The sequence below is a fragment of the Pipistrellus hanaki genome, assembly GCF_964339955.1.
Source record: "Pipistrellus hanaki genome assembly, chromosome: 3".
In the NCBI taxonomy this organism is placed as follows: domain Eukaryota; kingdom Metazoa; phylum Chordata; class Mammalia; order Chiroptera; family Vespertilionidae; genus Pipistrellus; species Pipistrellus hanaki.
The window spans coordinates 147,707,332-147,733,050 of NC_140505.1; the positions used below are offsets into that span (position 1 = coordinate 147,707,332).

At 37.2% G+C, this 25,719-nt stretch overlaps 1 protein-coding gene across 2 annotated transcripts in view; it reads left to right on the forward strand.

Moving 5' to 3' along the window:
* The window catches only part of NELL2 (neural EGFL like 2), a 312,605-nt gene that overhangs the window by 114,164 nt on the left and 172,722 nt on the right, over window positions 1–25,719 (forward strand). For both annotated transcript variants that reach the window (XM_084876648.1, XM_084876647.1), the window contains exon 11: window positions 23,536–23,627. In XM_084876648.1, the coding sequence (XP_084732774.1) occupies window positions 23,536–23,627 (92 nt within the window). The remainder of the gene's footprint in view (window positions 1–23,535; window positions 23,628–25,719) is intronic.

The window sequence follows — 25,719 nt, forward strand, 5'->3', positions numbered from 1 at the left end:
GTGTTTTGAGCCACACTGACTGCATTGTTAATGCTAACGTCAGAGAGGGAAAATAGAACAAAAAAAAAATCCTTCTTTTAAAACAAATAACTCAGTATTTCTATGTTTCAGGCAGAGGTCGAAGGGTGGGGGGTAAGCTACTCTCTGCAATTAGTAGATCTTACTTTCTGTGGGGAAGAGAGGTCATAAATAAAAAAATGAATTATAATGATGTGAGGCTGGAAGTACCAGGAAGAAGCAGTCAGGATAAGGGTTTGGAGCATGACAGGGCATGCTGTGGTCTCTCAAGAAAGTGTGATTTGAGCTTAGACCTGAGTTAAGTGGAGGAACCAGGCATGTCACTATTTCAGAAAAAGTACATGCCAAAGCTCGAGGCAGGCAAGTGCTTGGCTCCACATGTTCAATGGTCTGCAAGAAACCCGGGGCAGTGAGATGGGGAGCCCTGGCTACCAGATCTTGCTGGACCTTGTGAGACCTGATAAAGGCCTGAGATTTAATGCGCAGCCTGCTAGTGGTGTAGGTGATGGTAGTAAGATGTAAACCTGGGCTGTGGCAATGAGTGTGATGCTGCTATGGCCATACAGCATTTGGCAACTGACTGTCGTTTGGAGGAGGAGTCGGTGAGGCAGATATTTTTGAGACTCAGTCGAGGTAACTGAGAATGATGGTGCTGTGTAGAGAGGAAGAGATGGTGTTCAGGAGAAGAGGACGCAGTCTGAAGGTAGGAAGTTGGGTATAGAGAGAGGAGTAGGCGAGGAATGATTAGAGAGGTAGGCCGGACACTAAGAGCTGAGTGCTGGATTTAGTCTGTAGGCACTTCCCAGGTCTTTCTGAACTGAGATTTATCGGTGCCCTAAGAAGGCCATTTTACATGTTGGGAAGTACAGCTGGAGTGTGGTGGTAATTAAACTGCAATTGAAATCAGATCTGGACTTTCAAACACTGTGAGCTCACCTTAATGTCTTTGTTTCTATGTTTATAGGTCACAAACATATACTACTGGCACAAAATAATTTTCTGTTAAATGGTGTTGCTATGATCACTTTTAAGGATGGAGTGATTTTAGATATTGTATAGGAAATAACTTTCTGAGTATGAAAAAAACAAACAAAACTAAGGGTTAGGTGTTAATGATATAGGTAAAACTGGGTTCCTGGTATTTTTCTGTACTCCTTCCTAACTGTAATAACTCTTTGTATTATTTTTAAATTTTAGACATGTGTAAAAGTCTTAAGTTTTATAGAAATGTGATAAAACAAAATGGTGTTTTAAAATTTTTCCAAAAAGTTCAAAAGTTCAATTAATACACTGATTAATTGAAGCTCAGAATAATTTAACTTTATAGCTTTATAATAAAATAACAAGTTTACTTATTTTAAATTTTGATGAACTCCTCATTTTCACCGTAAATTTCAGTAAACTAAGTAAGCTTAAAAGTTATAAATGTTTTATAATGTATATAGAATTATAGACTCAAAATTAAATATAGGAAAAATATAAAACAATGCCTGGGCCACAAATGTACACATTTAATCTATCGGTAGTTTCTGTATTATGGATTTGTTTCTGAGAAAAAAATTGAAATTACATGTGTAGCTAAAAGCTAATGTTGGTGAATATTTTAAAAAGGAAGATAAACAGAGTACCCCAGATTTCTGAAGAAATACATGTAAAATAATTATCTCAGAGGCTCCAGGCCCAGATGCTTCCAGAGCCTGAGCCACTTCCTTGAGGCTAAAAATAGTACAAGAGTTATTACAGTTAGAAAGGAGGACAGAAAAGAGCAGGAGCTCAGTTTTACGTACATTATTAACACCTCACCCCTCGTTTTGTAGACTTCTATCTAAAAAAGAATATACAAATGAAGTATTGAATGGAAAAAATATGTTTGCCCACATGTCTTTAAAGAAAAATTAATCCATCCACAAACAAAACAATACTTATCAATACATCTGCTATTCCTTTCTTCTGCCTTTCCCTTACCCTGTAATTATATTTTATTTCCCATTGCCCTACCTCTCATTTCTTAATGACTCCAGTGTTCTAACTGGTCCTCTTTGACCCACACAGAAGCCTGCTTACGCATTTCACGGACTCTTTATGAAATTCTGTGGCAATTTAATCTGCTCGATGAGGTCCTTTAGGGAGCCCTGTTCTGTTTTCTAATTTTAAGATTTAAAGGCTGTTGCCAAATCCTGATTTGTATTTTTCCTCCTGTCAGTAGCATTGTTGGGGGAACTCAAATACTTCTCTCTCTTCTTTTATAGTTACTCTTGTTAAAATTTTCTTTTGATGCCAGGCCGCATTTAGAAACGCAGAATTCCAATTGAGTCATCCGACATAACTGCATTCATACCCTGTTATTTTGATTTTTCCATTTAAGACATTTTAATGCTTGTTATCAAGCCTTAATAGAAAGAAGTAGGCTTGCCTGAAAGCTTTGGTCAGCCCTGCCGCTTGTGCTGTTTATTATGGTGCCTGGCACAGTGGCTCCTGGGAAGGAAATGAGGAGTCTTTTTGGATGAGTGATGCCCATTTAAATGCAGTGAGTTTTCCAGTAGGGCAGTTCATCCTTGGTAATGCACACATGATAATAGAACAAATGGATTTTAGAGTTGTTTGATTTCACTTGTTTTATACAATATAGTCAAATGAAAGCATACAATCATATAAACCCTTAAAAAACTTATTGTTTCCTATCAGTGCATTATCTCTCTCTAGCATTAATGTAGGAAGAAATATCTACCTCCTTATAAAAGTTTCAAGAGAATGTGTCCTACCATGAAATTTTAATAAAACTTCCTCTTATTATCTGTCAGCCCTGCGAGGTAATTACGGGCGCCTCTGAACACCATCCGCTCTGGAGGCCGTGAAGAAACATACCTCCCCTTTCATTTGATCTTTAGCAATACACGTGTTGAGCTCTATTTTATTTTTGAAAAATGTGAAAGGAAAATCTAATTTCCTTTGGATGGCTTTCTTTCCCTTTGAAGAATGATACCTCTAGCAGAGAAGAGGACTTTTCTTTTTTTAAAAAATACTTTTGTAGATTTTAATGAAGAAGGGAGAGTGAGAGAAAGGTAGAAACATCAATGATGAGAATCATTGATCAGCTGATTCCTGCATGCCCCCTACTGGGGATAGAGTCCACAACCTGGGCATGTGACCTGACCAGGAATCAAACCATGACCTCTTGGTTCATAGGTTGATGCTTCATCAATGAGCCATACCAGCTGGGCAAGAGGATTTTTCTTGCAGAGTTTGGTATATGTGCTCAGAATCCCCTCTATAACTTCTTATTTTTCTCCTTTTTCTAGTTTCTTGCTGGTTTTCATGGTTTACATAATTTCTTTTCTCCTTTTGTGTCATAATCTTGTTACTTGATAATGTTTCCCACCATTCCGTACCATGTCCATGCACCAAGTACTGGGTTTCCATACTGTGCAAGACAGTACTGCTATGTTGTGGCCATTTCTCTTTTTGGGCATCAGCTTGCCTTTCTCTATGACTATGTTCTGAATGATTTTGTCAGCTTTCCTCTTCTCCCACCACAATCTGTAATAGTTCTATCAATGCCCTCCCTACCCTGCCCTCCTTTCCTTCAGCTTAGTAAAAAAATATATATTTTTTGCAGATTTGACAAAACAGCTATATATAATTTTGATTGACTTACAAAAATTAATAATAGTAATTGCCTATCCTTTTTGTTCCACAGAAATGGCCACTATATAAGCAGCACCGTCTTGCCCAGTATGGAAAATCAGTCACTCACTCTTGTTAGCTAAGCATAACCTCATCATGCAAATACATGTAATGCTCCCCAATGCCATTAATTTGAAAGGAGTCTTTCTTTTGAGGCAGAAACTAAATAGTTTTTTTTTTTTTTTTTTTTTTTTTTTTTTTATAGGGGATGAAATGTTGAAAGAAATAATATGTGTGACCAAAAAGTATACCTGACTCACTTCAGTATTTTTTTAAGTGCCCTTGATGGGAATCGAACCCAGGACACTCTATCCACTGATTCAAACCAGCTAGGGCCACTTCAGTAATTTTTTATGTGTGCTACCTATGTCCTGGCTAGGGAAATCCAGAAAAAAAGAAAAATAGCCAAAAGTATATTAAAATAGAATCATTAAAAAATAACAGGACAATAACAAATTTATATTCTCCCCCTCCCCCCAAAAAAATCAGTATACTTGAGAAAAGGGATAAGGAAATATAGAGGGCAATGGAGATAACACTGAAAAAACATTGACTATAGTATGTGTAATAAGTAATTTTTTAAGGAGCTGGTAATGCATTATGTATCTTCTCACCTTTACAGTAGCTCTGGGTATACTGAATCCTTCAGGGAAATTTCTTTTACAGTTTGCCTTTAGCTAAACCTGTTGGGAGAGACTAAACCAAAGTAATAGGCAGCTTTAAGAGGTTCATTACCTGTCAACTCTTGATTCAAACCTTTTCAATACTAACAAAATATCCCAGGTAGTCCTTTTGAAGTCATCTTTTTGTTGAGAGGATAGATTTCATCATTCAAGGTTAATGTGGCATGAGTGGTATTAATTTAATTCTCAGAACTCAGTTTCTATCAGAATTTTTATATTCTCTAAATTATTTATGAATGTGTGCAGAGTTACCATAATACAAGTCCCATAAAATGGAGTAACATTAACTTTGTTTTTACTTTATTTAAATCTATTTCTTTCTCTTTACTTGCCTTATTATTTCCTCTTTGGCATTTAATTTTATGTCTTGAATACTTAATTTGGAAAGCTGATTTTAAATTCTGACCAATTTAATTTGATAACTGGATAGATCTTTTCCACTGTACAAGTTTGAAATTTTTCGTTTGTGTAAGCCTAAGCTGCTTGAATGTTTCTAATTGTATTCAAAGAGCATACTATGCTCTATATTAGTGATTTTCAACCAGTGTGCCACAAGAATTTTTAAGCAATATTTGACTATTTAGTCAGGGGCACTTTCCTCTTTCCCCTTAGATTGTCAATTAAAAAATTACAACAGCCAACATAACAATAGCCATCCAGTATGAATGAATCAAAATTATACCTTTTTTTTTTGTCAGATCAGCCCCCAAATATTTTTTTGTTGTGCACAGAATTTTAGTGATTAGTTTATGTGTGCCATGAGATGAAAGAGGTTGAAAATTACTGTTATATGTCTTTTTTATATTTACCTACCAGATTACATTTAATTTCTGATTTGGATTGTGTGTATCCTGTTACTTAGTTCGCTACATTAATCTATACCATATAGTCATTTGGATCTCAATGCATTGTGCAATACAGTAAATAAAACAATGAAAATGTATCTTATTAGGTTCCCTAAGGAATGGTGTTCTAACAATAACAACAAATCCATATTGCTAATTTCTTTGATTTAATTTGATGCTTTTTAAAGTGCTTTACTTTTATAAATTATTTATAAATCAGGAAAATTTTACACTTTTTTCTGCATTCTAATATGAAACAGATTCTATAAAGTAATTTTTATAGTAAAGAAACATGAATGATTTTACTACTTATCTCATTTGAGTATTAGACCACAGATTGTCAAATTGGCTATCCTATATAATAAAAGCCTAATATGCTAAGTGTCCAACTACTTGTTCCACTGTTCATCACAGTGCTATCATGTGCACTGACCATCAGGGGACAGACGCTTTGACCTGTAGGTTAGCTTTCTGCTGGAGTCTAGCCAATCAGGACTGGGTGAGATGGGCTGGACATGCCCTGGAGCCCTCCTGTGATCCCTCCCCAGCCCCGATTGTTCACCAGTGGGGTCCCTCGGCCTGCCCTGCATCCTCTTGCAATCCTGGACCCCTCTGGGGATGTCAGAGAGCTGGTTTTGGCCCCATTTCTGCAGGCCAGGCTAAGGGACCCCACCGGAGCAGGAATCTTTGCAGCACATCTCTAGTAAGATATAAAAAAAACAGATTTTGCGACTGCTCAAAACTATCTTTAACTCCTATTTTATAATTTCTTTTGAGTCTAGTTCAGCTATTTTCAACCAGTATGCCACAAGAATCTTTAAAACATACAATATCTGAGTATTTAGTCAGGGATATTTACCACTTTCCCCTTAGATTGTCAAATAAAAATTTACAACAACCAACACAACAATAGCCAACTGGTGTGAATGCTGTGCCTTAGGCCATAAGTATACAGGTCATATAATAGACTTGCATCTTATTGGTCATGTCACATGATAAGCTTGCATCTGATTGGTTAATTCTTGCTACCAGAAATCCTTATATGCAAGTATAGGCATCTGATTTTTTAAATAGTCCTTTGGAGCAAAAAAGGATAGGCAATTACTATTATTAATTTTTGTAAATCTATCAAAATTATACCTGTTTTTGTAAATCTGCAAAAAATATTTTTTTACTAAGCTTCAGAATATTAGTAATTAGTTTATGTGTGCCATGAAATGAAAAAGGTTAAAAATAACTGCTCTATTTAAATATGGTGCCATGGAAACTAAGCATTTCTCAACATTCAATCTCTTATATGATCCCTTTTAAGCTACATTATAGGTATGGTGAGAATAATAATACCAATAATGATTTATTTAGGTGTGGTTCCTTTCCATGAGTAATACTTAGTATTTTAAGTATTAAAAAAGTAATAAATCCCTGGGTAATGTAGCTAAGTGGTTAGAGCACCAGCCCTCACACTGAAGGGTCAAGCGTTCAATTCCCGTTAAAGGGCATATACCTGGGTTGCAGGTTTAATCCCCACAAAAGGGAGGCAACAACATCGTTGTTCTTTTCTCTCTTCCTTTCCCCCCCTCCCTTCTACTCTCTCTAAAAATCAATGAAAAAGTATCCTCGAATGAGAATTAGCAGCAACAAAAAAAACAAAAACAAAAACCACACATAACAAGAAAAGGAAGAGGTCAAGTCTGTTGAATATATTATATAGGATCTTTAATTTTATTATTTCTATAAACCATATGATCATTAGGAAATGCAAAAGAAAGAGTGATTCCCTGTCTATAAACATTAAAGTATACAGAAAAATAGTGCATTTACCAATGATTTCTGAAATCGTATATACTGTGAAACAACTTATTTTGTTGTTGTTGTTGACTACATTTCAGATACAAAAAAGTATAAAGGGAAAATTTTATTTTTAAATTATTTCTTTAATCATGTTATTGATGTTTGTATCATTGGATGACAATATTGACAAATGTGCCCATCAATTTGAAACTTTGAAAGAGGCTATTGTAACTTCTAATCTTTTATTGGTACAAAGTAATTTGCTGGTAATTTACTCTCTCCACATTTTGTAGGATTTATTGCTTCTCTGATGAAAAACCCTCATTTTACAGATGAGAAAATTGGGAGTCAGAGAAAGACCATATAAGTTATTGATTAAAGGCCTGGACTCTCAAGCAAGGCCGCCTGGCTTCAAACCTGACATTCCTACTTACCTTCTCAGTGTCTTTGGTTAGTGAAGTGGATTTATTGGTAGTGTTAATATACCGTATATCCTACATAATAAAGAGATAATATGCAATTTGACCATCATAACCCTCACAAGATGGCTGCTTACAACCAGGCTGGCAGGGGGATTTAGTGAGGGATGACCAAACAACTGAACAAGCAGGCTGCATGGGGCAACCAGGCTGGTGGGGAGGCCATGAAGGATGACCAGGCTGGCACGGGGCTGGGGAGCACTTTGGGGTGACCAGACAGGCAGGCAGGTGAGCAATTAGGAGCCAGTGGTCCTGGATTCTGAGAGGGATGTCCGACTGCCAGTTTAGGCCTGATCCCTGGCATCCCTCGAGGCATTTCAAATTAGAGAGGGTGCACGCTTGGCTGAGGCCCCCCCACCCATGCATGAATTTTGTGCACCGGGCCTCTAGTATGTGTGTGTGTATATATATATATATATATTACTCTGAAACATTGCCTGGCACATAATAAGCTCTATACAAGTGTTAGCTATTATTATTGCTATAATTTAAAAACAATTTTATTGGGGTAACATAGGTTAAGACCATATAGGTTTGAAGTGTACATTTCTATGATACATGATCTGTTTAGTGCAATGTGTGCCCACCACCCAAAGTCAAATCATTTTCGTAACCATATATTTCGCCCCTTTTACTCTTTACTATCGCTGCTCCCACTTCCCTCTGGGAATCACCATACTGTTGTCTGTATCTGCGAGTTTCAGTTTGATATCACACATCTGAGTGAAGCCATATGGTTCTGAGCTTTTTCTGATTTATTTTGCTTTGGATTTTGCTTTACATAATGTTCTCAAGGTCCATCCATGTTGTCCCAAATGGCTGTATTTCATCTTTTCTCATGGCTGAGTAGTATTCTATTGCACATATGTGCCACATCTTTATCCAATCATCTATAAAGGACACTTGGGTTTTTTCCATCTCTTGGACACCATAAATAATGCTGCCACGAATATAGAGGGACAAATATCTTTGCAAATAAACATTTTTGAGCTTTTTGGGTAGATGTCTAAATTATCCATATCAGCCCTGGATCAGAGTTTTGATCTCTTGTCCATTTGCTATGGCCATGACACATGTTGCCTGCCTCATGTACTATATCCTGCCTCTCTCTGAAATTCTAAGGCACAAGGAGAAAAGCGGCATGTGTGAATTTTAGACTTTCCCTTAGTACTGCAGAGGGATACCTGCATGCCAACTGGCAACTGTACAGATGAAACTAACTCTAATAATAAAGAATAATTAGCTCATGTTCATTTGATAGACAAGGCAACTCAGGGAAGGTATGCTAGGTTTTCATCTCTGCTTCTCTTTGCTGCTTTTTTTCCTCTCCTCCTTTGCGTGTTGGCTTGATCTGCAGGATCATAGTAAGGTGACTATAACAATTCCAAAAGTTACAGCCAGGAGGGTAAAGGAAGCATTGGCTCTATGTACATCATTCTTACGGGCAAGACATTTTTCCCCAGGAGTTTCTTCATAGGTTCCCCTCATTTCTCATTGACCAAAATTAGGTCTATGCTTAATGCTGAGCTTATCGTTAGCAAAGGCAATTGTGTTACCATGTTTAATTTAGACTAATAACTTGGATAGAATAATGATAGGAAAACTATCTTGCATAAAAGGCCAGACAGTAACTATTTTTGGTTTTGCAGGTGACATGTTCTCTTTTGTAGCTATTAAACTATGTCTTTGTAGGATGAAAATAACCATAAACAATATGTAAACAGCTAGCAAGGCTGTATTACAATAAAATCATGTTTATTGACACTAATATTTAAATTTCATGCAACTTTTATATGTCATAACATATTATTCTTGTTTTCATGTTTTCACCAGCCATTTAAATATGTGAAATCTGCTATTCTTAGTTCCCAGGCTGCATAGAAATGAATAGCAAGTGGGTTTGTCCTGTAGGCCATCAGTGGTCAACACTGAGTCAACCCACAGGACCACTACAAGCCATTTTTACCAAACAAATTCTAATTTGATATTTGTACATGTTCTTGGAAGTTCATATTTCATATCATTTAGATACATAAAGAATAGTCATTTTTCTTTTCTGAAAACATTTTTTGGGGAAAAATACATGGGCCTTTGTTTATATTTTTCATCACATGCTTTGATTTGGATGCTTGAGATGCAAACACAATACTAGTTTTTCATAGTAACTTTTCAGTTCAGAGAAAGGAGATAGATTACAGTATAATGTGCTGGATGCCATGTTATAGTTCTATAAAAAGTGCTGTGGATTGATAGACTAGAGGAAAACTGTCTCATTTGGGGGATTCACAGAAGATTTCCCAAAGGAGAATATATTTGAATAAATCAGGTTTGCTATAAGGTCTTCCTTGAACAGTAGCAGCTAGTTCCTATAACTTTACTATTGAGTCCCTCTACAGCTGGTCTATATTTTTATCTTGTTAGCTTGTAGTGGGTAACACGTTTCTTTGTAGCCATCCTTTTGTCCTGTTTGTCCTCATTTGTATCCGGGTTTTAATTGTGTCATGAGGGCATGGAGAACAAGAATTTTATCCTGTTTGGATATGGAGGGTGGATATGCAGAGATGTAGAGGAAGACTTACTTTAAAAATTAACTGACAATCTGCTATTAATAAAGAGCAAAACCCATGTATAAAAATCAGTGAAAGAATGATACTCTGTGGGCTGATACTCCTTTAATGACTGAGGTTAATCAAAATTGTCAAACAGTCAAGTAGCAAAGCGCTGTAAGTGCTGGATCCATGTATTTATCATGGAAAATTATTGCAGAGCAATAAAAAATATGTGCCAAAAAAACAATTACAGGAAAGGAGGTGATTTGGAATTAACATAACTACCAATATCTTTAGAGATGTCCTGTATGAAAAATTGGAAAGGAATATGGAAGGAATGGTTAAATAAATACCGAGTCTATCTATTAAAGAGGCATAATTTTAGCAATGAAATAACAAAACAAGTGTTTTGTTATTATAAGTAGTTATTGATTGTGAACTAAATGTGTGCTGGCTGACACTGTTTGATTGATCCAATTATCACAATGGCCAATACTGCTGTATTCTGAGCAATTATGCATAACCAAGGAAACAGATATTTAACAACCACACATGGGAAACAGAGTAAAATAAAATACCAAAAAAAAAAAGGGGGGGGGGGGAATGTTAAAAAAACAACAACTTCACTCTGAAATATTAGACAATAACTATTGTTGGTAGACTATGGGGTATCTATTTAGAATTTTTTATATATTATTTTTATTGAATAAAGAAAATATTGTTAGCTGTAAGTGTTTTGATAAAAGTTTGAATAGCTGAAAATAACCTTATAATTTTAGATAGTTAATTATGGCATTAAAAATAAAACATGACAGTAAACTGGTCAGTGAGCACATAAGTATGAGGATATTTACTTTGTAATAGAATTTAAATACATAAAATTTTAACATAAATTAGGGTAATTTTTTATTACTTTAAAAAAACATATGCCGCCTCCAATCTCCATCTCCTCCCTCTGCCCACTGGCACCCTCCTTGGCTGGCCTGGTGCCAACTGCACGCCATCCCCACTCCTCCACTGACCAGCCTACTGTTCAGTTGATTTGCGTATTAAGCTTTTATTATATAGGATTAATCTGAACATCAGTGTTCAGCAGAGCATTTATACTATTCTATTTTTCATCAATTAAAAAGATGAGAGTAAAAACACACACACAAATGATGAAAGCTGAGAATGGAATGTTCTATCCTGGTTAAAGGAAGACTAAGTTATTTGAATCAACCTTTTCTGAAAGTAAGAAAGGAGAATAAAAATATTTTAAAAACATTTAGACATCAAAATTTGAATAAAGTGGCAAGCTATTTCCAGACCAAATATGAAGAGAAACCCAAAGAAGAGGGCACATTGAAATAAACCATCAGTGGAGCTACCTTTGCTGTGAGGAATTGTGTTCATTCTTGGAAAATTTGAGCTTTCTCTTTTTTAGGGGGTTGGCGGTGGTCTTAGCATTGAAAGATGGAAGAAATAAAAGCCCAACAAATATATAAGATGGCCCTCATCACAACAAATTGAACTTCCAAAAGTCTGTATTGCCAGGACATGAAGCCTCAAACAAACAAAAAAGACAGACAGTAAAGATGCCATATTAAAATGGAGCAATACTTAATATAGTACAAGTCTGCTTATTATGTTTGAAGAAATAATAAGATAAGTCTGGGTTCATCTTCAGGCAATCAGAAAACATAAAATAGCTAATTTGAAAAAAAGGAACGGAAACTCTAGAAATGAAAATATAATATGTGGAAATAAAATATAGTCTCAACAGATGAATTAAAATGCAGAGTAGGCAGAGATACAGAGAGAATTAGTGAACTGAAAAATAAGTCATGAGAAATTATCCAGGGGTCAGAAAAAGATTTTTATTTTTTAAAGAAAAATGATACTGAAATGGAAGAAGAAGACAGGAAAGGGTAGGAGGATGTTTAAATGCAAGTCCCAAAATGAGAGGGGAGGAAGATGGCTGAGAATTTTCTGGAACTCATAAAAACACCAATCTACATATTCAAAATGGATCATAAAATTAAGCCACGCTGATTTCCACCTCTTCTTGAAGTTTCCCCCATCATTTTTTTCATATTGGCTCCTCTTAGCTTTGGTCTCACTAAAATTTCATCTCAGATAGATAGGCCCTGACCAACCCAAAGTGTTCCCAGATCAAATCTAAAATGTCCTCTGAGTTATTCAGTACTCAGATTTTTGCCTGTTTTCTTTACTTAGTGTTAACTGCAATTATTGTTTATTTGCCTGGTAGGTTTTCCTTGAATCCTCCTTTATATTGTAGATTCTGTGAGGGTGTGGTCCATAACTACCTGCTCACTGCTGTTGTTACAGAAGACTGAAGAAAAACCAAGCAATGCTTAGAGAAAGGGAGTTAAATTTTATTTTTTTTTTTTTTATTTATTTTTTTTTTTCAGTCTAAATTTTTTTATTGTGATGAGAAACATAAAACATACAATTTTCCATCTTTTTTTCAAATATATTTCACATTCAATATTCTGTATTAGTTTCAGATGTACAACATAGTGGTTACTTGAAATTTTAAATGTAGGCTTTATTATTATTCAGGTATGGTGAGGCCAGTATATCATGAGATGATTACCATTGGAAGATTGTTACAGTTCCCAAGAGTAGGAAGCATACTATACTGGTGAGGGTGAGGGTGAGGGTGGGGGTGGGGGTGAGGGTGAGGGTGGGGGTGAGGGTGAGGGTAAGGGTGGGGGTAAGGGTGAAGGTGGGGGTGGGGTTAGGGGTGGGGACACATAAGGAAGCTTCAGAGTTGGTCAGGAGGCAGAGGGAGCGAACTGAAACATGGGCAAGAGCCTTTATTGTAGTTTCCATGAGAAGGAATGGATGAAGCAATGTAGCCAGATTTAGGGGTGGCCAGTGTGAATAATTTTAGCGGGCTCTGGAGCATAGAAGTTGTCTCTAGCTGCTACCTGGCTCTGGGGTGACTAGGACAGGGGGTTCATGGCCCTGAGTTTGAGAGCCCATAGAGGAGGTGGTGGTGATGTGGCTCTGGACTGGTTAGTTTTTACTTGAAAGGAGTGCTTGAAGGAGAGTCATTTACTATAGCTAAGAACTGGCCATTCCTGGGAAGGGCCCGTTTGCTAGGCCATTACTAGCTCCAGTGTGCAAATGGTTCCAATCATAAACTAAACACACATTTATCTAAACATTGGCCGGGAACCATGCTTCCCTTTTTGTTGCTAAAGGGAGTCCACCATCTAAATATTTGCAGGGGTGTTTTCTTCTCCTCCCCTGAGTCACACCCTATCTTCCTAAGTTTAACAACATGGAACTGATCACTTGACAGGTACTTACATCAGTAACAGCTTGACTTTCCCTGACAGTGTCAAAGCAATATAATGACTCATGTTAATTATTAGGCTGACCACCTGATTTTGGACATATTTATAGTTTTTTATGTGCACTGTATCTTCTGTGGGTTACAATCTGAGATGCTTTTTAAATTTTATTCACAGAGTTGGAGAATAAAAAGCATGAGTGTTTAAAAAAAAACCACAGGTCACCCAAGAAGTCTGTAAGCACCAATCATTTCTTTTTTTTTTTTTTTTTTTTTTTTTTTTTTTTTTTTTAATTATTTATTTATTTATTTATTTATTTTTTACATATTTTCTTGATTTTTTTTTTTATTGCCCCCCTCCCTCCCTCCCACACATCCCCTCCCTCCCCATAGTTTTATGTCCATTGGTTGTACTTATATGCATTTATACAAGTCCTTCGGTTGATCTATTATCTCCCCCTAATATCCCTACCCTCCCCACTGTAATTTGACAGTCTGCCTGTTGCTTTACTTTCTCTATATCTGTCTCTTGGTTCATCAGTTTATAAAGATCTTTATCATCCACCGATGTGTGAGGTCATGTGGTGTTTCTCTTTCGTTGATTGGCTTATTTCACTCAGCATGATGTTCTCCAATTCCATCCAGGTTGCTGCAAATGATGAGAATTCCTTCTTCTTTATGGCAGCATAGTATTCCATTGTGTAGATGTACCATAGTTTTTGGATCCAATCATCTGCTGACGGGCACCTAGGCTGTTTCCAAATTCTGGCTATTGTAGATTGTGCTGCTATGAAGGGAGTTAAATTTTAATTATAATTATGCGCATGCCCAGAGAAAAGTGTCTTTCAAATTCTGAGCCCTCCAACATGGAGGAAAACTTTTCTATTTATACTTTTTCTAGCTCTTTGTCTCCCAAATTTGGAATGAGACTTCCAGGCCTTCTGAGAAAGAAGGCATGCATGCTGGGAAGAGGCCATGAGACCATATCTTAAGGCCTGACCTGGTGTCAGCACTGACAACTCAGTCTGGGGCATAGTATATGGCCTCCCTGGAATGGGAGTAGTGTTATTTTTCCTTATTATTCAAGCAAACAAGCATTTACAGAAGCCAAAATAGCAGGGTTAAAGTTTCAAACAGCAGTTTTTATGTAAGATGGATGCTTCACTGTGATCCCAGGGCTGGGCGCAGTGTATGGCGTACAGTAGCTACTCCGTACTTATTGAGAAGATGAGAATGAACACTTCCTTAATTGTCTTCTTTATAAATGGAGCTGAGAAGAAATAGAGCAATTTATATGATAGTATCTTTGAATGTAAGAAAGATTAAGGGAAGCCCTTTCACTTCTTAATTCTGGAGACTTTTGGAGGGAATGTGATCAAATTTTGACTGATTACTATGAGAATTGTTAAGTTTGGGATAGTTTAATTCTTAATTTCCACACTTAATGTGTTTAACATTGTAACCTCAATGTTTTATTTAGCATAGCAGTAGAACATTTTACTTAATTGGCTCCACAGAGGGAAAATCATTTGAAAATAGAAAAAGTGATGTATTTTAACAAATATTTTGTCCCAAAATACAACACAGCTATATTTAATGAGTTTCAATCTCCAGTCATATAGTGTCCATGACTTTTCTCTCTCTAACTCTCTGTGTGTGAAAAGAAATACTTTTTAAAAATAAAATAAAAATTGAGTGCTTTGAGAAAAGCTGATAAACTCAAACTGCTAAAAATCTATGTTCTTGAATTAGATGTCATTAAGACAGTGGTAAAATGTTGTGGAAGAAAACAGTATTAGAACAATCCCTCTTCAGATTGCTTAAATAAAAAACAAAACATTAGAAATTGTAGACAACACATTGTAAGTTTTATTTATTTAATCAAGACCAGTGAAGCACAAGAATCTGTATTAAAGAAAAGTGTTCTACTTCCAAACATTGTTGAATGTATGTGAGTTGTGTTTTAAATTAAAATGTTTATGGTACATATTTATTGCTGTCTATGATTTCTCTAACTGATTTTTTTCAAGCAATGGGTCAAATATCTCTTCAGTAAACAGGATAAAAAGGCTTCTACTGAGTATCTATGTGATTGTCCCCATTCAAATGTTAATTATATTTTTCTTTTTTCCTAGTTCCCTGCACAGTAAAATACTTTTCAAGCTTAGCTGTACCTGGACACCTTTTAAAAATAGAGTCTCAGGTCCCACCCTCAGGAATCTTATTAATTTATCTGGCTTGCAACTGGGGGGTAGAGTTTTACACGTCCTTCAAGTTCTTGCAAATATGAATCCACAGTTGAGAACTGTTAGTCCAATAGGTTGGGAGCATATACATTGGATAGAAAATCAGTTCCAGTTTATACAGGAATCCTGACTAGATGTTCATAGGATCAGGCACTAAGTACGTTTCTGATTCTGTTATCTGAATATATCATGAGTCATCTTTCTCTCATTCAAATCATAGAGCATTGCTCCTTCAGTGCCCATTTTCAAATGCTCCTCATCTTGATGCCTTTCCCATCCCACCCTTGCAAGACTTTGCTTTCCTCTCTGTTTCAACCCTGCTTCTGAGATGGCTGTGGCTCGTTGACCTTGTGTTCATGTTTCCAGAGCTAGGCTGAATTATCCTCAAAGGCAGCAGGCGCCGTCCCAGGACAGTGGCTGGCAGACAGAAGGTTATCATTAGTGTTTCTCATTTTCACTAGATGTTGCTGCTCTTGCTGCAAGTCTTTAGGAAATTATTTTGCTCTGTGCTTGCCTTTCTCTTGCTCCCTCTCAACCACACTTTAAAAATTGTCCATTCCCTTCTGCTCCTTCTGCCCTCCTCTGTCCTCGGTGTGCGGTGCCTTCTACGTGTCTTGTTCTCCATGGATCTGGCTCCCTTTAACCTGTGCTGCTTCTCTTCCTTTAGCTCAGATGCGTGACATAATGCAAGGAATTAGTCATATACTTCTTAGGAAACTGCATTTAGAATATGTCCTCCCGAGTGAGCGACCTTCCACCCCCCAAATTCTTCCCCCCTTTGTTTTGCCCAAACATCAGAGGCTGTTTTAAACCAGTGCGATCACGGTTTCAGGGTCTTTACTTGTTAGGTCTTAATTGAGCACAAATGTGTGGTTTACAATGAGAAGAATCATGATTTACAATTGACAAAACATTTCTTTGCTCAATACCTCCTTCACTGTAATATTTGGGGGGGGGTGTCTAAAAGGTGCCCGCTGTTTTGGAAAATGTTCCACAAAATTAACGCAAAGATTAGGTGTTCAAGTTTTGCCTGAGTTCATTGAATTTTTAGTGGTGAAGAAAGATACATGGAAAGACTGTCAGATGAATTCTAGCCCTGGCTTTGAAACTGACAACGTGTGAACATTTCCTTATTATATTGCATGTTATGTTTTCTTTTACAGTGATAAAACCTGTCATCTCATGTTGTGTTCATGTCCTGTCACTGGCAATGGTGTTCATGTATGAACATGAATACTATGTTGTCTTCCAAATCTCTACCTCCACTTATTAAATTTATTTTTCGTATCCCCAGGAGATTCAATGAGTTGATTACCGTGTCTATTTTAGAGACATCATTCTATGCTATCTAAGCCAGGATCAACACTAAAGCCAGTGATGGAAAGGTAGCTAAATGAAAAGCATTTCAGAATATACTTAGTTGCAATTTAAACGGATAAGTTAAATTTGGATCCTTCTTCCTTGTAGCTATACTAGTAAACTTAGCCTTTCTGCTCATAGCCTTTGAATATCCAGTTCTTGTTTTCCCAGGATATATAGCCCCTGGAACCAAAGGCTGATCTGGACAGGCTGTTAGAAATATTTTGCTTTTGTTGTGTTCTGAAAGTTATTTTTGTCGTTTGCCTCCTAACCCCTCACTTCTGCTAGATTTCTAGATTTATGGTGTTTCAGGGCCGCTTCTCTTTTTAGAAGAATAGGCTACTGACCTAAATTAAGATCCCCTAGGAAAAGCACTCGTGGGTAGGTCCTTCAGAAGCCCAAGGACATGCTATATAAAAAAATGAGAAAAGAAAGTTGTGCATCTACTTTCATGATCTCAATTCCTAAACTCTAATATTAGTTTTGCAAACAATGACATTCCCCTCCAAATGAATGTGATTCTTGTTAAAGGAAGCGACTATGTATGATGGATGAATTTGTGTATTATTTAAATAATCCGAAACTCTGATCACTTTAAATAGCACCGACTTCAAAAAATTGGTTTCATATGGAGGAAGGAGGCTTTGTGATCAAATGGTCCAAGCCTATTTCCGTAGTACATGCTCTCTGGTTATTCCTGTTAGCAAGTTACTGCTATAATGGTAGTCAGCTGCTCTTCCTTCTCTCCTTCCCCCTCCCCACCAATAGACAAACCTGCTCACCTTTCAGGAGCTTCCGCTCCACTGCAGTGGAAAGTAAGCTGCCAGATTACCAAAAGGGCAAAGTATTTCTGGGAGACCCAATTTAGAGAACCTTTATCATGAGAGGCAAAATCAAAGGATAAGGCCATATTTAAAGGAAAATGTGAATTTCAGAGAGGTCCAGATGAATTGTTTTCAGACTTTTTATCAAACAGGATGCTGGAAGAGAACTTAAAAAATAAAAAAATGCAACAAACCTTTAGAGTTCATTACTCAGCGCCAGTGCCAGGTGCTATGTCAGATCCAGAGATAAGACGGTCGCTGTCCCTGTTCTTATGTGGGAAGATTAAAAAAAGTGTACAACTACCTAGAGAAAAGGAAAATGTGTTGAATGCCTTAAAAGAGATGTAAGCATTGTAGGAGAGGGAAAAATTAATTTATAGCTGCGGGTGCTCAAGACTTTTTATTACAACCAAATTGTTAACAGTCAACTCCAGGTGAGTCCATATTACAAAAAAGGTTATGGGCTGGATAAATGCAGCACAGTTATGTGGAATCTTTTAGTAATATCAGAACACTTTTAGATTGCTTTTTTTGTTTAACTTCACAGAATTTTAGCCTCCCTTGTGAATGCATTTTTGTGCATTTTTAAAAAAAATATATTTTATTGATTTTTCACAGAGAGGAAGAGAGAGGGATAGAGAGTTAGAAACATCGATGAGAGAGAATCATCAATCAGCTGCCTCTTGCACACCCCCTACTGGGGATGTGCCTGCAACCAAGGTACATGCCCTTGACCGGAATCGAACCCGGGACCTTTCAATCCACAGGCCGACGCTCTATCCACTGAGCCAAACCGGTCCCCATTTTTGTGCATTTTTAAAAGCTAAAGTATAATATATCTCAGTTAATGAGATATTTTCTCATCCAATAGCTTTGATTTGTGTATCAATAACTCTCAAATATCATGCTGGCTCAGAATGAAATAACTACAATTGTACCTGGGATGTTTAAGAGCTCTCCCAGAAGAAATTAAGATGTCAAAGATTACCATATAAAAGCTACCACTAAATACAATTCTGTCCTTTACAGATAGATGGCTTAAACAATCTAAAGATCTCTAATACCACCCTAACCAGTTTGGCTCAGTAGGCCTGTGGACTGAAGGGTCCTGGGTTCAATTCTGGTCAAGGGTACATGCCCAGGTTGTGGGCTCAGTCCTGGTATGGGGGGTCATGCAGAGGCAGCTGATCAATGATGTTTCTATTTCTCTCTCCCTCTCCCTTTCTGAGATAAAAATATGGGAGTTTGACCAGCCAGGGGGGACTGCGGGAGTGACCGTGGGAGGGCTCCAAGGCACGTCTGGCCCATCTCACTCAGTCTCCATCCGCTGAACCCCAGAAGCAAGCTAACCTACTGGTCAGAGTGTCTGCCCCCTGGTGGTCTGTGCACATCATAGCGAGCTGTTGAACAGCCTTAACATATCATTGGCATATTATGCTTTGATTGGTTGAATGCGCGACTGGATGACTAGACACTTAGCATGTTAGGCTTTTATTTTATAGGACTTGCAGATCATACAAAGTTATCTATTTAAAAATTAGCTTGCCATATTTGATCAAACATTTAATTAACTCACCCCTAATGCCTTGGAAGGATCAGATCAAATGATTTTGCAGGACTTTTTGGCCTGCAGGCTGGATGTTCCCCACTCTTGGTTTATACTCTACTAGGAAATGGTCAGCAGGCAAGTAAGTTTCCATTAGGGAATTCTGGAGGCTATCTTGCAGCCATTGTGGTAGCCATGTGATTATTAGTCTGTGATTATTATTTCTCAGGTTTCGTTCCTTACACTTGCTGGGGCCTTGGTTAAAATCAGGTAGTAGGCCTACTCTGAATTCCTTCCTGTTTGGACACTTGCTCTCTCTCAGTTCCTTCCTCTTGTCTTTGGTGTATCTATGGACCTCATTTTGAAAATCTCTGGATTCTTCCTGATTGTGGATTTGCAGTTTTTTAATCTCTCAAAAATTTTTTTTTCTCTCTTAAAATGTATTTGTTCTGTGATGCACTCTCTCATGTCCTTCAAAACCACCTATTCTTGTAAACCTGACCTCTCATCATGCTTTCAAGTGAATTTATATGACAGCCACCTGTGCTGGTTATTCTTCTCTCACTCCCAGGGTACTCTCTCCTTCTCTTCCCAGGTCCGTGCCTCAGGAGCCAGATTTCTGCAGACGGCATCACCTGGTCTCCCTGCCAGCTGGCATTGGATAGGGTTTGCCAATGGAAGGCACAGGCAGGAAATTGGAAGGCAGGAGGAGCGGGAGGAGAGAGAGTTGGCCACGTCTCTTGCTTGCTCCTTCGCTGCACCAGCCTGTGTTTCTGGCAGTAGCTGAGTGTCTCATGATTATGCTTTCACTCAGCAGCCTCTCCTTCGGAACTGCCTCACCATTTCCTTTCCAGTAAAACCATCTCCTTTCCCTGTTCTTAGCCGTAGGGTGAAGATGACGTCCCACTTGCCAGAGTCTGGCTGCACCAGCTTTTATTTGTTTCCTCACCCTTGGCTAGTTGTCCCCTCTTAGAAGGTCACTACACAGTCTCCCATGCTAACATTATAATTTATGAGTTTCTCAATCATAGCACTTCAGTTTGGCTTTGGCGTTCATTGTAGTTAGTTGTGTATGTACCAGTCTGTCCTACTACATAGTGAGGGCCTGAATTAGTCTTATTCATCTTTCCCCCCCAATAAATTATTATTATTGTTATTAATCTCATAATTATTGTTAATAATTGTTATTATTCTCTTGAAGTAATAACAATAATAATAAATCTGCATTTCTTTTCGATTTTCCTAAAATCAAAGTAAAACATATATGAAGAACATAAAAGACACTTATTTAACTATTGATCATTCATTTGGTAACCCTAGAACCCAGCAGACTACCAACCTATAGTGGAAGCTCAGTACATGTCTGTTAAATGTATTAATAAATAAATATGACTTTTGTCCCTTCAATCTAATCCTAAGTCTTAAGGCCATCTAGTGGCATTTTCAAGATTTTTTTGTAGTATTTTTAGGAAAGATGATAGATTTTCTGAGTTCACTTTGGGTTCTCTCTGAGCCACGATCACCCTGTTTGTCCCCATGGCTTGGAAGGATATGAAGCAATAGTGATCTCATTTGTTTTTGTGCTTCCGCCCTCTGCCAAGCTCCATTTGGTACCCTATCGTCCCACAAGTTGCCTATTTGAATCTTTTGAATTATGAGTTTAGAACAGACGGTCCATCTGCTCTGCTTGAGTATTAAATTATCATAAGCCTTTGTATGAGGAGAACGTACCTTGTGTTTTTTTACAGGGCTTCTTTTCCTCTTTGCTTGGAGAAAGGCTTGGAGCATCCGTGTTTTCCTTCAACATACCCTTGGACTTAATTAGGCTGCAGTTATCAAGTCATAAATAGTCTTAGAAATCTTTGAATGGCAGGTGCTGAATGGGAGTACGAAAGTTTTATTTGTTCTCATTATCATAAAATGTGCTACTTATTAAGTGTAATTGAACACATGCCAGAGCTTGGCATTTTGAGGTTACTGAATCTCATAAGAAAAGAGAAAGAAAGCACACTTAAAAATTACATGTTGGAGAGATATATTGTATAATCAGGTTCATTAAGTAAATGCAATGCTATTTATTCACATGACAGATAGTATGCAGCTGACAAATCTGTAGTTTTATTTTGAATATTCATGAGTGAGCAAGCTTCAGCCAGTTTTTAAGTAGTATAACTTATGCATGTGAGTTGTATTCTTCTCCAGCACGCTCCAAAATTTTAACATCAATTCGCCACTGACACATATTATATAGTAGAATTATTAATAAAAGCTGAGTAAGGAGATTGGTTTTAAGATGACATTTAAAAAATATGCATACTTTCCATTATGTTAGTGTGCATAAATTATCAGTTAATTTTTCAGCAAAGGTGAAAGTTGGTTTATGCTTTAATTATGAATATTTATAGTACAACCATATATATATATTTAATATTATTAATAGAAAGTACATCTCATTTCTTTACTAACAATTATTCTGTGCAACTTGATACTTTCAAAGTCATGGGAATATATAAATTCCGAAGATAAAAAATGTTTTTTTTTCTAGTTTTCCAATGAAATTTAAAGGAAACATACACGCCGACTTTGTAAAATTCATGTAGTTAAAAGTGAACATTGAATTTTGTACATAGGCCTAACAGACTGTTGAATCTTTTCCTGTCATTATTTCTACTGGTCTTTTGAAGTAGTGAGCTTGAGGTGATGGAGGTGTTATAGGGCTTCCAACCCGCTACGATGCTGAGTCCCAGCCTTTCAGAAAAGAAATAACACAAAATTATGAAAACAAAAGTTAGTTCAGAGTCTTAGAAGGGCGTCTAAGCCAGAGACTGATACTGAAGGCTAAGCTTCAATGGCTTCAGGGAAAATCTGCCTCTGTCACCGGGAGGAGTCAATCTGGGTAGTGTGAAGCATTCCTTTCAAAACAAGCACACGATTTCCCTTGGCTAAACACTTGTATGAATTTTAAGTAAATGTTTTGAAAGTCTCAAGCAATTATTAGACACTTTCTATGCATTTTCACTAATTAAATTTATGTTTCCCCCATCAAATGTGAAGTTCTCTTCCAAAATTGTATTTAATAGTGATGGAAGCAGGGCAGGCCCAGATTCAACATCCTAAATAGGGTGCCTTAACCAATATATACTTAAACACAAAATAATACCAACCCATGACATGACATTTACATGCATGTGCTGAAATTAATTCAGCTTCTTTTGAATTTTCTTTTTGAAAGTTCTATAATCCTATATAATAAAAGAGTAATATGCCAATTGACCTTCACTCCAACACAAAGGATGGCTGTCCCTGTGTGAACACAAGATGACCTGCAGGGGAAACCAGTTGTGGGCAATCATGCCAGCAGGGGAGGGTAGTTAGGGGTGACCAGGCCAGCAGAGGAGGACATCTGGGAGAGACCAGGCCTGCAGGGGAGGATGGTTGGGGGTGATCAAGACTGCAGAGAAGGCAGTTAGGGGTGACCAGGCTGGCAGAGGAGGGAAGTTGGGGGTGACCTGGCCAGTAGGGGAGGGCAGTTAGGGGCAATCAGGTTGGCAGGGGAGCAGTTAGGCATCAAGCAGGCTGACAGGGGATTGGTTAGGGGGTGATCAGGCTGGCAGACAGAAGCAGTTAGGGGCAATCAGGAAGGCAGGCAGGCAAACAGTTGGGAGCCAGCAGTCCTGGATCGTGAGAGGAATGTCCATCTGCCCATTTAGGCCCGATTGGGTCTAAACAGGCAGTCGGACATCCCTTGAGGGGTCCCAGATTGGAGAGGGTACAGGCTGGGCTGAGGGACACTCCCCACCCCGGTGCATGAGTTTCTTGTACCGAGCCTCTAGTGGAATATAAAAATGAACTTTCATCATATTTGTGTTGACCTTCATTTAGAGCCACCCTATGTACCTGCTTAATATCCCCCTATGTGAGACATCATCAACCAGCAGATAACTGGCTTAGAGTCTGTATATTGACACTCCTTTCTCAGAGTCTAAATCTGACTTGCTGTTGCCACTTACCCTTTCTGTAGCTTTTTTTACTCTCTGAACTCGAAGAGCATGATAGTAACATGGAATTTAGGTTTATAGTTGCTCAAACACCATTAAAAGGCAGGAGAACAGAAAACTATTGTTGCAGAATAATCTGAACACTTGGAAACTATTTTTCTTGATGAAAAATAAAAAATAAACATATATGTATTTTTTTCCTTCCAAAGCAATATGCCAATTTCAAGGGCGAACCTACTTTGAAGGAGAAAGACATACAATCTATTCCTCGTCTGGAGTATGTGTTCTCTATGAGTGTAAGGTAAGAAAACTTTTCATGAGTTTTTCAAAACTCTTCCAGCTGTACAAACACAGTCAATGTTTCCTTAAAACCTCACCCTTGTGATACCTTTAAAACATCAAAGGGAAAATTTTAAGATATAAATTAGAGTTCAAATATATCAAAATTCTCATTATTTTGCAAACATGTAAATTAATAGTTGTAAAATATTTTTACCAATATATAAAATACTGTTTTGTCAAATTAAAGTTTTATGAAGTTATCTTCTATTTTCTGAATTCAAATCAGCTCCTTGTTTTCTGTTTTGAAGAAAACGTAGCAAAAGATAGACAACCCATTGTCACTTGTGATTTTGACCCTTGTGAGCAATATCACCCAATCCAATTAAAAACAAAACATAAAAATTACCGAAAAAGAATTAGCTGTTAGATGGAGATGAGGCTGATATTAATCTTAATCCCTTTGGGAGGAACATCTTACAAGATTTGAAGGGGAATTCTTTTTAAATATACTGCCTTGGCCTCTTGAAGTATGCTTCTGAAGCAAATTCGATTCTTTTAACTCTGCTTCTTGATCTGCTAATTAAAAAACTAACAGTGTTTCAGAACACTCTTCATATTTGCCTTGTATAAACTATAATGTTATATTTCTTGACAATACATATTTCAAGCCACATTCTACCTGAAGGGAAACTGTTTATATATAAATTTTCTGCTTTAGGGTTTCATTTCTATTTGAATTTGAATTTTTCCCTTTTAAATGCATCCCATACATGAATTTTGGGGATGATTTAGTATGTATAGGTTATGTAGAAAATTAAGTTAAGTGATTTACCATGCTGGCAAAACCAATAAATTGCAAACATTTATGAATTTTAAATATTGGAGAAAGGAAAATCCTAAGAATTTCGCCAAGATAATTGAATATGAAAAAAGCCAACTACATAGTTCAGGCATCTTAAGTTGAACGACTTTTGGGATAAGCAAAGAGGAGACATATGAGGCAAGACTGTGACAGATTTGATTTCTAGAATATGAAAGCTCTGCTTTCTTCAGGCTCATTGTACAGTATTCTAGCTGCTCCTTTGATTTTGAACAGGGTCTCCTCTGAGTGGGAGCTGAGGCATAGGAACACTGTTAGCATGAATTACTTCACTGTATTTCAAGATGGCCTCGTTCTCTGTCAGCATGCCTATACCAGTGCTGGTTTGAGTGGAGTGGGTCCCACCACACATGTAAGAATTAGAGGGAAATCTAGTTAGTACTCCAAATTGAGAAAACAGAATCAGAGAAAAGTCACTTTAAGGAAAGTGGAAAACGTTTGTCAGCTGGTTTCTAATGGTAAACTCTAACGTTGAAATATCAGCTCTATATTTAAAATTCTCCAAGGTGTCTGAAGGTTTCTACCTAATGTGTGCTTGTGTATTCTTTTTATCTGACCGTTGTCTTTCCTAATACTGATCATCGTGGTTTAGAAATTTACTGGGATAGTTGATTTTAAAATAGCTATAAAATGCTTTAATTTTAAATTGTTTTAGTGAGAAGTCTCTATAGACAACTCTGGGTGCTCAGTAAATATTTTATTTGCTCAAAAAAAGGCCCAATTTCCTACCTTCTAATGCTGTGCTACCCAATAGAAATATGATAGGAACAACAAATGTAATTTTTATTAGGCTAAATTTTCTATATTTTCCATATTTAACTTCATATATCAAAATATTATTTTAACATGTAATATATATAGCAATCTTAATGAGTCATGCTAAGTCTTCAAAATCTTGTGTGTATTTTACTGCATTTGCAGTGTTCAGGAGCTGTATGGAGCTGGTGGCTATTGATTATACAGCACAGCTATCCCAGATTATCACCAGTTTTTGTAGTACTTGACTAAATTCTGAACAGTAAAGGACTTCCATTGTTTCTTTTCCCTCAGGTCCCTCAGCTTTTGTATTTACCCCTCTACATAATTGGCAGCTCTCTTATGCTTCCATTTTCTGGGCTGTCAAATCTAATCCTTCTTTGTTCCTTTGCTGTCAGTTTTGTGGCCTTGAAAATGTGTCCTGGGAATATGGGTAACACAGAAAAACACTGTGGCTCTGGAAATAACATTACCA